Source organism: Eleginops maclovinus, chromosome 5, assembly GCF_036324505.1.
Source record: "Eleginops maclovinus isolate JMC-PN-2008 ecotype Puerto Natales chromosome 5, JC_Emac_rtc_rv5, whole genome shotgun sequence".
Lineage (NCBI taxonomy): Eukaryota > Metazoa > Chordata > Actinopteri > Perciformes > Eleginopidae > Eleginops > Eleginops maclovinus.
Genome location: NC_086353.1, coordinates 15,350,766 through 15,363,110, shown reverse-complemented (window position 1 = coordinate 15,363,110; position 12,345 = coordinate 15,350,766). Strand labels below are relative to the sequence as shown.

The 12,345-nt window shown below is 37.6% G+C and overlaps 2 protein-coding genes and 2 long non-coding RNA genes across 4 annotated transcripts; 3 read left to right on the top strand and 1 right to left on the bottom strand.

Moving 5' to 3' along the window:
• The first annotated feature begins 1,489 nt into the window (after positions 1–1,489).
• Positions 1,490–2,407, top strand: LOC134865315 (protein TAPT1 homolog). Its single transcript, XM_063884826.1, has 4 exons — positions 1,490–1,629; positions 1,734–1,809; positions 1,922–1,975; positions 2,106–2,407. Exons 2-4 carry the CDS (start codon positions 1,753–1,755, stop codon positions 2,274–2,276), a joined length of 282 nt encoding a protein of 93 aa, XP_063740896.1. The 5' UTR covers positions 1,490–1,629; positions 1,734–1,752; the 3' UTR covers positions 2,277–2,407.
• Positions 2,408–5,492: 3,085 nt separating this feature from the next.
• LOC134865134 (uncharacterized) lies at positions 5,493–8,677 on the top strand. The gene is made up of 3 exons (XR_010165900.1): positions 5,493–5,586; positions 6,264–6,393; positions 7,344–8,677. It is a non-coding gene; the product is annotated as an uncharacterized LOC134865134 (long non-coding RNA).
• A 352-nt stretch (positions 8,678–9,029) lies between these two features.
• Positions 9,030–9,875, bottom strand: LOC134865157 (uncharacterized). The gene is made up of 4 exons (XR_010165905.1): positions 9,772–9,875; positions 9,597–9,669; positions 9,451–9,504; positions 9,030–9,342 (listed from the first exon to the last, which is right to left on the bottom strand). It is a non-coding gene; the product is annotated as an uncharacterized LOC134865157 (long non-coding RNA).
• Positions 9,876–11,325: 1,450 nt separating this feature from the next.
• LOC134865316 (uncharacterized gerABC family protein DDB_G0290879-like) lies at positions 11,326–12,212 on the top strand. The gene is made up of 4 exons (XM_063884827.1): positions 11,326–11,433; positions 11,538–11,613; positions 11,726–11,779; positions 11,910–12,212. The coding sequence occupies exons 2-4, from the start codon at positions 11,557–11,559 to the stop codon at positions 12,075–12,077; spliced, it is 279 nt and encodes a 92-aa protein (XP_063740897.1). The 5' UTR covers positions 11,326–11,433; positions 11,538–11,556; the 3' UTR covers positions 12,078–12,212.
• Positions 12,213–12,345: the final 133 nt, after the last annotated feature.

The following is a 12,345-nucleotide window of genomic DNA, read 5'->3' as shown; positions in this document are numbered from 1 at the left end:
GTTACACAAAACTAATCAAAATATAGGCTAATCATTACCTGGAGAGCTCTATATTTTTGAACAAGCTCTCCTTTGGTCATAATTGAATTCCACTGGCCCACATCATGTCTTCTTTTTTATAATTGTATATCTCAAACACAGTTTATTCGCTGTAAGCATATTAGGGTCAAATGTTTTTATAGAGTTCATTTTTGATATCTCTTTTGATTGCTCCATACATCTGAAAGTACTGTAAACAGTCATTTATTTATTTTTTATTTCATTTTAATTGTATTTTTGTATAATTAAAAAGATTACAGGTGAAATAAGAAAAATAAATTAACTAAAAGATATCACCAGACAACTTCTTCAGTTTACTGGAACAAAAAAAGCGACTGGAATCACTTATCTGATTATCTGCAACCAACATGGTATTACAATTAAATAATAAGTATTCATTTTAAAACACCACATACCCATGATGGGCGTCCAGAGACTTCACCTGACCCGTCTCCATCTTCAGGGGCTTGGGTCACCAATAGCTCATCGTCACCTCGCTAAACACATACATTAAAAACATTAATACTTGCAGACGGTTAAAGCACTTCTGGACCTGTCTGTCTCTATATATTTTTACTCTGTTACCTTAGAGTCTGCACCCGGCCTGCGTCCACCTGCAGGCGGCTGAGCAGCTACTGCTGCCAAGAGTAAAGCTACAATACACAAGAGCTGCATGGCTTCTGAAAGGAAATAAACAATTAAAATTGGACTTCTTTGATAATTAACCTTGCCACTTTACTCCCTTAAAACAGACATTCAACGTAGCAGAACACTTACCGTAAAGCGTCTACTGTAAGAAGATTGTGTGTGAACCCTCATTCAATGATACTTATATCAGACATCAGATATTGAGACATACCAAACATTTCTCAAACCAACACATCTTAGTCACACTTACCTAATTATGTGCAAAACAGCAATTACTTCACACATTGTTTGCCTAATTACTTTGATTCCATTTCCTTGCAACAGTACACAACAAAACCACATTGGTACCAAATTAATTAATATATACAGAAAACCTATTTGGATATTTTTTAATTCGTTTTCTGTTCACACTTTTTTGGGCAGTTGAGGGAAAAGCAGCACTTAATTTCCTATAACAAACAGATGCATCAACAAATGCTTATAGGTGTTGCCCGCTTCCTGCTTAAGCCTTTAAGTCACCTTATTTGTAATCATAAGACCAGATATTATGACTGTCTGTTTTTTCCCGTTGCTAAATGTAAAGGGTTGAGAATAAGGAGAAGGAATTGTTCCTACATAACGGTGGTAACAACAAAAAAATCAGACTTTATTCAACTGATATTATGATAACCATTTTACTATAGTATAATATTTCAGATACAATTTAGGAAATGATTTCGGCCTGTGATCCCGGGGTGTTTTCCATCTCTGATCATTAGCCACACCTTACAATTTTGAGGTTGAATATTTCCTGAACTTGTTTGTAATTTCACAACCTCGCTGTTTGCTTGTGAGATGACATCGGCTCCTGTACCAGTATATAAGCAAAGCTCAACACTCAGAGAAACTCAACAACCTCCTCGACTCTGCAATACAATCTGCTGAAATTGTGAAGACTTAAAGGTAATTATATCTTCTCTTTCAGTATTTTTGTACGAGGTTGATGGAGATTTCGCTGATATTTTGCATAAGCTGCATCCGTTATTTATTTCTTCTTCCTTTAACAGAGTGATCATCACTGTAAACATGCTGAAGGTAGCTCTTGTGCTTGGATGCCTCCTGAGCCTGGTTCTGGCTAATCCTGTAAGTGTAACATGTTAATACTCAATATCAATAACATTGTTTGCTGATAGTAAACGATTATGTTTGTAATACCATAATAAATACAGCATCAAATGTGTGAATTCCTCAACAGATGAACATGGGGCACAGACGAGTTGCTCGCTCAAGCTCCTCTGAATCTAGCGAGGTAAGTGCTTTCTCTGTCCTCTACAGTTCAACATTCAACACTCAACACACTTGATCGTCAAATAATACACAATGCCCTAAATACTCCTCTGCTTTCTATTTGACAATTCATCTTTCTGATTTTCTTGCAGAACAACAACAACAACAACAACAACAACCAGGCCATAAACAACCTGTTGATTCAGCTACTGCTTCAGCTTATCAACCAGCAAGCCGCCGCTGCAGGTACTACAACTACAGCTGCTCCTGCTACTACAGTGGTCACTTCCCCTGCCGTAAATACTACAGCGGTTGAAAAATGAACAATAAGTGAGATTGAAAACTTTATAAGTTTTTGTGTTGTGAAAAATGTTTTTAAACACCATTGTTCTACTTCATTGAATTGTTTTTATTCATTGTAATATCTACTAAATAAACTTCAATGAAAACAATATACCAGATATGTTTACTTTTCTTAAATCATAAGTGTATGGTTAACTGTGTGTGCATCATAAACATTATTAGGATAGATAGTTACTCACAGTTTTTTTGGGAGCGCGAAGCTGTGGAGGACCTTAGGGATCTTTCAGCAACATCAAATGTAAGCAGAACGAGTGTTTGAGGCTCCATAAACACAGCTACTTACAACACCTTCACTGTTTGCACCTCTGAGTGTCTATCTGACCCAGTTTTCCAGCTAATTGGATGACTGAGGATTATAAAAGGTTTTTTATATCCGACCTACGACAGAGAACCACTGCAAACCCTTGGCGGTTTCCATTAAAATCATAATATTAAAACATTAGGAGGAATTATTGTAGCATCAGTAAGATGATGCACATGTTTTTTTTACATTAAATTATTAGATTAACTTGATTCCTTTTTTTTATCTAGGAGTTCAGGATTTTTTCTGCTAGATGGCTGGTTTTTATTCTGTGCTCTGTAGAATGTTTTTCTTAATTCTAACAGCACATTTCAAATGTGTTGATGAGTCACTTGTTCTTTTAATTCCTGCTGAGGTTTTGTGGTATTGCTTTCAACGCATAATGCAGAAATATAGTGAAAACTTTTTGTTGTGAAACACTTTGTCCCAAAAGTTCTTTGAAGAGAGGATACAAGTCAGATGTTTGGATGATTGGAACATACTGGGCATATACAATACATGTAATAATAATCACGTGTATTTCAGAAAATATCTCGGTTTGAAATGCTTTTTATCTTTACTGTGTAATTCAGAAGAACCAGAACTGTTTGCATCCTTGTTCCAGCTGTATCCTGATCATTTTGTTATCATTCCCACACTACTATTGTTTTCCACTTCGTCTCCCAACCGACCATTCTTCCAGTTGGAATATGAGATGAGATATGAGACCAGACCCTATATTCACTATACATATTTTCCAATCGAAATGTAATACATAGTTAAATAAAGCAATGTGTGAATAATTAATTGACTTCTGTGTTTTTTATTTAAAAGTCTGCATAGTCTCAGTTAAGAGTGTTAATGTGAAGACAATCTTATTAACAATATGTGCTTAAAACGTCACTTCTGGGTTTATTAGATCTCTCTTCTCAAATGGTTAACTATTATCAGTTTCAGCTTAGCAGTTGAATAATCTTTCTTGTTTCTAAAGCTTTTTTATTCACTTAAAACACACCAGGATGTCCAGTTGCTACGCTTTACTTGACACGGCAACTCATGCTCAACATATCAGTTAATACAATAACAACTTTAATAAAAAGGCTTCTGTGTCTTCAGATTTTAGTGCTTGTACTTAGTGTTGAAAAAAGCTGTATATATAAAAATGATGATCATGGTCACAAGTTTAATATAATTTTTCAACTTTATTTTTATTCAAATGTACAGACAAAGAAAAGGGATTGACATGGGCAACATTGACGGAAAGGGGTATTTGATGGATATAATAGATTTCCCCAAACAGTTTGGTTACATGGTTATATACAACTGTAAAAACAGTTTAATTTAAGACCTCACATAAAGTAAAAATAACTGTGAATGTAACCGTAACTATACATACATTATTAATTTACAGAACTGCACAAACTCCTTTTGGGGACACTAAATGCCTCTTTTCATACTGTACCTTGATGAGCTTTGTGAAGACAGATAAAGGATATCTCCTAATTGAATGGGATGACCATGTTGTTTCACCATTCTCTCTAAGTCACAGACTGGTTTACAGCCCATCCCAGGATGGACTAACTTTTCCTTACAACTCACGTTCTATTCCTCAACGAGAGAAACTAAGTGTATCGTTAAATCACATAATCAAAGCGGCTCTTTATGCAATAACTGCCAGACGACATATGCATAAGATTACCAGGGATTGATCAGGCATGCCCAAAAGATTAGTTTTCAGGATGTATTGCAAGAGAAGACTTATTGTGTAATGTCAATGAGAACTTGTGACTAAATTCAGAAGACAATGGTTGACTAGATTTGCTGTATTTCTATATCAGATATCCTCTACAAGGATATACATCTAGATATTTTCTGGCATGATGCTTTATGCTAAGCAGTAACCTATGGACATTTTTCAAACGCAAACAATTAGGAAAAAAGGAAAATCTATCACAAATGTTTTTGCCTTTGTGTTGCATTTAAAAATCCTTTCTGCATACTGTATTTATTAAAGAAAATACCCTTACTTTTTTATGAAATTATGAAATTCTGTATTTATTAAAGAAAATAAACTTACTTTTTTATGAAATTATGAAATTCTGTATTTATTTAAAGAGACTTTACTGGATGTGTAACTACTTCCTGTTGTTTAAGGTCATTGTGTAACAAGTGACAAAATGTTATTGTGGAGAGACACATGTTGTCAGTGTTCTGGTACAAGAATTAATCCTAAAATGTGTAGCAAGTTTTTGTTTTAGCTGTGTAGTTTGTTGTGCACTTTGAATGGGAGACTATAGTGTGCTGAGCTGCGTATAATTGAACACATTATAGAGAAATTAATATATTATTATTATTATTATTATTAATAATAATAAGTCTATATTTGTATAGCACGTTTTTATACAATAAATGCATTTCGAAGTGCTTCACAGTCGATATGTCACAGAAAATGTATAGCACAATGAATACAAAATGTGGAAAAACAATTGTAGAAAATTTAAAATTATAGCAACTTCTCGCACAATCTAGCCATGGTTCTCATATCAGATTGTGATGGCCACAGCCACACAGGGTAAAACAATTACATTGCACCCTCACCTTCAGTAGATTCACTTCAGTTCAGCTGCAGTAAAACATGCCAATTAACAACACATATTTAATTTGAATGTTAAACTCTTTATTTTCATTGTAATCGGACATTACTTAGTTTATTTTCAAACATTTTAGCACACTTAACATAAGTATTTGTTTGTATTAATTACTTTCTTTGTCTTGGAGTTACCGTGGTCGCTGGAGGAGGTTACTTCCTGGTTCAGCAAAAGGCGTGGCTGAGCACTCAGGACTCCTACTGCAAGCAGCCAATTCGCTCCGTGCATAAGATGGCATCTATCAACTTCCGGGGTGTGGGGGTGTGGCCGAGTACTTCCGGTTTGAATACAGCGTGAATGAGCGGATTTAGAGTCGAAGAAAGGCGATTGGCCTTCCAACGGGTAAGAAAGTCGGCACTACATTGCTGTGTCCCCCTTTGTAAAAATGTGTCACGTTATAATCGGGAGATACGTTTTCATTCATTTCCCATTGACGCTGAGGTAAAGGCTCAGTGGCTAATCAAGGTCCGTAGGGACAATTTCAGCCCCACAAAAAATACTAGTGTGTGTAGTAGGCATTTTCAACCAGGAGACTTGTTGGTCACAGCTGGAGGACTGAAAAGACTACAGAAAGGAGCTACACCTGTTCTCTTTGCCTGGAGTAATTATGAGCTACCTACACCAAGACGAAATGTTTGGGAGCGTCGGCCGAGGGCAGAGAGCCCTACCCAGGAATTGACAGCTGAGTCCGTGATGCAAACAGTTGCGCCACCTGATCATGACTACTGTCTAACTCCAGTGAAGGCAGTGATGGCAAATCAGGTGGCCGACGAGAACGAAGCCTTGAAAATTAAGATTAGGGAGGTCCAACTCCAGCTGGAAGTGTTACAACTCTAAACTAGTTTCGGGATACAACACCTGGCAGGGTCAGACGAGGACATTCGTTTCTACACCAGTTTGGTTTATAACCCTGGTGTCAGGGTGTTGTTATGGCTACTAGTTTGAAAAACATGTTTCATTTGGGGAAGCTAATTTAAGAAACAAAACGATGTCTAACAGGAACATTATTGCATTCTTAGATTTGCCTCATACAATCATTTCCAAGCCTTTTGGAAATTGGTGCAGCCTGCAGCCAACACCAAGATGGTGCGTATCACCAACGCCAAGGCTGCCTCTGCCAGCAGCTCGGATTTCTCTCAACCAACAACGGTATGCAGCATACAAGCATGGATGTACGTGAACAACAATTACATTAATAATTATGCACGCTGCGCACAGCTATACCACTGTTTAACAAGTGCATCAAACCACTCACACACTGACAGAAGAACAAACCCCAGGAAACACATAACGTGAGCCTAAACCATCCACACACCATCATCGCATGATCGCGATCCTCCGAGCTTGATTTCAACAGAGCCAACAATACTGACATAAAGCAAGTGATCGCGCTTAAAGCAACAACCCCCAGGTCAAGTCACCCATACAACGCGCCGGAGAAACCTCTGGTGATAAACATGTGCAACTGGAAATTGAGAATCAGTCTCTACTGAAAAACAGAATCTTCCAAACACAGGAAGTGCAACGTAGTATGCACATAATGTCCTGTAGGCTGGTTACTATAAAACTAACACAACTAGTGACATACAATAGGCTAACAAGGCCCTACAAAAATAAGTATCCCTTGACCAACCTAGCAATCCAACTGCGACGTCTCTTCCAAAGTCCTTTTCTCTGGCTTGCCTGTGTTGTCCTGAGCGGCTGGTTGGTCAGTGCTGGTTGATAGTCCCAGGGTTGTCCATCGTGTTTTTAAAATCCATTTACGAATGTCCATTTTTTGTTAAAAGCTAGATAACAAACTAAGCTAGCTACCTTCTTGAAATACCGTGGGAAAGTTGCCAACTCGGAGTCCACACACAATGCAACACAAGTTTACCCTACCAGCTCGCACCCACCCAGACAACCAATCAAGTGGATTTGAAAAATGTAGGCTAGACCGTCACTTTTTTTTAGCGAATTATGGTGTGCTATATTATGTATTAGTATTTCAAAACGAAAATAAGTAGAAAAATAATAATTCAAATTCGTGTGTTACAACTGTACCCGGTCTCCCCTATAACAGTATCTACAGTAGGCCTAACACTTATTTGTTTTCACAGAAACTTCCAGCCATAGATGAGGTGCTGCTGTTCCTCAAGCACCTGTCAGTGGGCCTACCTCTGAGGGATCTAGCAGAACGGTTTGGCATTCACCGCACCAGTCATCAGAATTATGTCCACCTGGACACACTTCCTTTACAACCTGCTTGGAAGCATACGTCTGTGGATCCCACTCAAAGTTGAGGGAGCTCACCTTCCACCAGAGTTTTCAGCTTTCTCTGACACACAAGTGGTGCTTGACTGCACTGAAATATTCTGCCAGACTCCATCATCTCTCCTGCTGCAGAGTGAGGTGTTTTCAAAACGAAAAGAAACCTGTAGCTCATGCTACACACACATAGCTAGCTACCAGTTGATGTGAGCTCACTTATTGTTACAATGCAACCTGTTGCAAAATGCCAGCTAGCTGGGCTTATTTGAATCCTAAATCACAGGTTACCTACTATAGCCACATCAAAACCCCAGAATATGAACCTGATTGAGGCTTTTGAACCGATGAACACTTTTCAAAATGTTTCCTCCCTACTCTGAGGTGGTGAGGCTTTTCATGCTTTCTCATGGACCTGTAACAGTTAGCCCTGAGGCTCACTCTCCCTGTTGGTAGATGTTTGTTTGAAACTGTGGGGAATTGGACATCATGTTATCCGAAAATCTAATTGGACATCCTTAAAATGCTTTACACTGTATCAAATAATGTCAAGTTGTCAAAGTAAGCCAGTAACTACAGCTAGCTTGCTAGCTAATGTTAATGTTTGTCACTTACCTTCATAATTGTCGATGTAACTCGATATGTACATCTTGAACCCCTTTTCTCTTTTGCTCCTCGGGGCTGAGCTTGCCGCTTGTACCAGCCGATGTACATCACTGATGCTAACCTTCGGCAGGTCTTGTAACCATCTTGTATAAAATTGTGCCATCTTCTTGCATTGCTGAGGTAACGTTAACGTCAACCTTCTCACTTCGCTCTACCTTAGAACGGAAGTTTACAAGCGCACTGTCAATGAAGCGAAATAAAAATACGTCATCCCGTGCAACTAGCGAATTGGGACGAATTGAGACAAACCACTAGCTTCCATGTCAAAGGGGGATTTGGGTTTTTTCAGTGTCCTTTGTGTATGCTGCTAGTCTTAATTACCCCTTGGTTTCTACTTTGTTTGGCCGAGTAACTATATAGGTTCCTTGGTCTGTCATTATAACAGGTCATTTAGTTGAGTTAACACCTGTTAAGGTGATGTTAAGTTTATTCTAGGTATTTTCTGTTGACCTCTTTTATAGGCCTAGTTATTAGAGCATTTTGGTTTATAATGTTTTCATTGGATTTTTGGGTAAATAAAAACCCCAGTTTCTTTATTCAACTCCTGTGTCCTGTTGCCTTACTGCTTGCTCCATGACAGAGATCATAGACAGACCTTGAAATGAACATGTGAAGGATTTGTTTCAATACAACAGTAGAATCACTGTAACCATGCTGACGGTAGCTCCTGTGCTTGGAAGCCTCTTGAGCCGAGCACCCTTCCTGTGAGTGTAACATTATCATCAAGAACAGTAGGCCTACTGCTTTAAATTACAGTAATAGTAGAACAGGCAATAGTAAACTTGCATCCTGTATTTCTTAACAGCATGACAAGGATAGATTTAGATCTCATATACCTTTACATTTTAAGAAAAATACACATACTAGATCCATATTTTCAATTCACAAACTTTATTTAGTAGTTACTCCAGAAAATAAAGTGAAATGACCCACATGTTTTATTGCACTGGTATGATCAGGACAGTATCATGTACTGTAGAGATGATTCTGAGAACAACATCACACTGAAAAAAACTGAGCAGATCAAACATCTGTAATTAATTACCGGGTTTCATTCACTGATATATAAGTTACATTTCAGTTTCTATTGAGTAGCTGCAGTAGGAGTTGTATGATGGCGACCAAATTGGGGGTTGTGGTTGCCCCAGCCTGGGTAGTAGTCGTAGCAGTCGTAGTGGTGGTAGCCTGCAAGAAAATCAGAATCATTCAGATTCAAATGTGTAAGGAATTTTTCAGTATTTGACATATAGGTGTGTTGAAAAATGAATTACACAAGCTAAAGAAAGGACTCACCTCATCTGATCCAGATGAGTCTGACCGAGCAAACCGGTTATGCTCCATGTCACTCTGGAAAATAAATTCACAAGTTGCAAGTTTAAAACCAGACTGTTATCGTATAAAAATCATAATGATATTGATTATGGAAATATTACACTTACAGGACGAGCCAGAACCAGGCTCAGGAGGCATCCAAGCACAAGAGCTACCTTCAGCATTGTTGCAGTGATCACACTGTCAAATGGAAAAAATCAAGACTGATGCAGCTTTTCTACAAAATTGGCCAAATCACCACCAACCTCACATATAAAGTACAGAAAGATAAGATATATTCACCTTCAAATCTTTACACCTTCAGCAGTTTATCTCGCAGAGAGTCAAGGAGGTTTTTTGTTGCTCTGAATGTTGAGCTTTTCTTATATACAGTAGCAGGAGCGCATGTCATCCCATTACCACACAGCAAGGTTGGGAAATTGCTATTTCTACCACCACATTTTAAGAAGTTGCTAATGAACAGAGATTGAAAACACTCCTATACTTATGATAAGTTGCAATCATTTAATAGCTCAGATCAGAATGAATATACTGAGATCAATTGGATTTGTTTTCATCATCAGCAAACATTTTATATTAACACTGTTATCTAGGTTTAGTAGGTTTACACTACACCCCTCAGTGTTGGCCAATCAGACAGAGATGTAATAAAGTAAATGTCTTGCGTGAACACTCTACTTGTCAGACTACTTGAGCCAGCTGTGTACATCAAATAATACAAACATTTCACCACTGTCTGCAGCATTTCAAACATTTCTGGAGATACCTGAAGATGATGGGAAAGATATATGTGAACGCTAAGACAACCATCTTGTATTCCAGGAGACAGTTTTGTTGGAAAACAACAGGATATGATATTTTGTGACTAAAATTGAATTCAAGTCAAAGGCTTATTAGGGACAGGAAGAACACTGGAGGCAATGTGATACAATGTTTTTTGGCGAGAGATAGCTTAAATCTTTTAATTGTATTTGGAACAGAATTGTATGGCTCTCTTGTTACATTAACCACAGCTGACTCATGGGTTTGGATGGATGAGCAGTTTGTACAGTATGTCATGAAATATGTTTGTTAAGAAAACTGTCACAATATAATGACTGCTTTGGGATCTTTGACACATATTTATCTACATTTCTTTTTCACTATTCTAATTATTAGTAAGTATGTTTGAAGATGAGGAAAGGTAAAATACTTTGAATGAACAATAAAGCCTTACAGGTTCTGAATAAAAAAATGTTTTATTAACAGTTGCATTCAGTGTTTTCTATTCCCATGATAACACTTTGAATACATTTCTATTTGAGAGTCACAAAATACAGTATCTAATCATGTTCTTCCAACAGCACCGTCTCCGGGACCATGAGTTGGTTGTCCTATAGCGTTAGCTTTCATCGTGCCCATTGATCTTGAGATTTTCTGGGCACAAATCCATCTCCTGCTCATGTTCGACATAGACAGTGATGAAATGTTTGTATCATAATAAGTACACAAATGTTTCAGGGAATATGACTAGAAGGGATTCAATGCAGGAAATCACATTTACAGATGTCATTGCATTTGTTTTCTGATTTGCCAATACTAAAGGGGAAATGGTTAAGAGACTCAATCTACATTAAAATGGTTGTGTAAAATCTTTGTGACAACTAAACGTATTCATTCAATTTTCAATTTCGATTAACTACAACAATTTCTGATATGAGGTATAACATGAATGCAACACACCATCATACGGTCCAAGTGTGGTTTCCATCTCTGATCCACACCTTGAAATGTGGAGGAGGAACATTTCCTAATATTTGCCATTTCCCAACATTGTTTTTCACTTGCTAATGAGATGACATCGGCTCCTGTACCTGTATATAAGCAAAGCTCAACACTCAGAGAAACTCAACAACCTCCTCGACTCTATGCGAGACAATCTGCTGAAGTTGTGAAGACTTAAAGGTAATTATATCTTCTCTTTCAGTATTTTTGTACGAGGTTGATGGAGATTTCGCTGATATTTTGCATAAGCTGCATCCGTTATTTATTTCTTCTTCCTTTAACAGAGTGATCATCACTGTAAACATGCTGAAGGTAGCTCTTGTGCTTGGATGCCTCCTGAGCCTGACTCTGGCTGATCCTGTAAGTGTAACGTGTTAATACTCAATATCAATAACATTGTTTGCTGATAGTAAACGATTATGTTTGTAATACCATAACAAATACAGCATCAAATGTGTGAATTCCTCAACAGATGAACATGGGGCACAGACGAGTTGCTCGCTCAAGCTCCTCTGAATCTAGCGAGGTAAGTGCTTTCTCTGTCCTCTACAGTTCAACATTCAACACTCAACACACTTGATCGTCAAATAATACACAATGCCCTAAATACTCCTCTGCTTTCTATTTGACAATTCATCTTTCTGATTTTCTTGTAGAACAACAACAACAACAACAACAACAACAACAACAACAACCAGGCCATAAACAACCTGTTGACCCAGTTTCTGATTCAGCTGATCAGCCAGCTAGCTACCACTGCAGCTACGACTACAACAGCTGCTCCTACAACTACTGCTGCTCCTGCTACTACAGCTAATAAATAAAACTTATAATGTAACCAGAGATCAATAGTTGTAATAAAAACTGATTGAATAACACAGATTTTTTGACTTTAGTTCTGTGTTCTGTCAGCATGTCATGACGACCTTTTCTTTCAATTAAACACTGGATCGAGATCACTTAATTCTCTGTGTCTTTTATAGAAACATTAATGACACTGTATGTAAAAACGTGTGTGTGATAAAACATATCAGATGTGTATTACTATTATATATATATATATATTTAGATACAGTAGATAGACCAAAAGAT

Bases quoted from the DNA above. Each gene is read 5' to 3' on its own strand.
- LOC134865316 (XM_063884827.1), top strand. From the start codon at position 11,557: ATGCTGAAGGTAGCTCTTGTGCTTGGATGCCTCCTGAGCCTGACTCTG. The intron at 11,614-11,725 runs GTAAGTGTAACG...ATTCCTCAACAG, and splicing joins GCCTGACTCTGGCTGATCCT to ATGAACATGGGGCACAGACG. The intron at 11,780-11,909 runs GTAAGTGCTTTC...ATTTTCTTGTAG, and splicing joins GCTCCTCTGAATCTAGCGAG to AACAACAACAACAACAACAA.
- LOC134865315 (XM_063884826.1), top strand. From the start codon at position 1,753: ATGCTGAAGGTAGCTCTTGTGCTTGGATGCCTCCTGAGCCTGGTTCTG. The intron at 1,810-1,921 runs GTAAGTGTAACA...ATTCCTCAACAG, and splicing joins GCCTGGTTCTGGCTAATCCT to ATGAACATGGGGCACAGACG. The intron at 1,976-2,105 runs GTAAGTGCTTTC...ATTTTCTTGCAG, and splicing joins GCTCCTCTGAATCTAGCGAG to AACAACAACAACAACAACAA.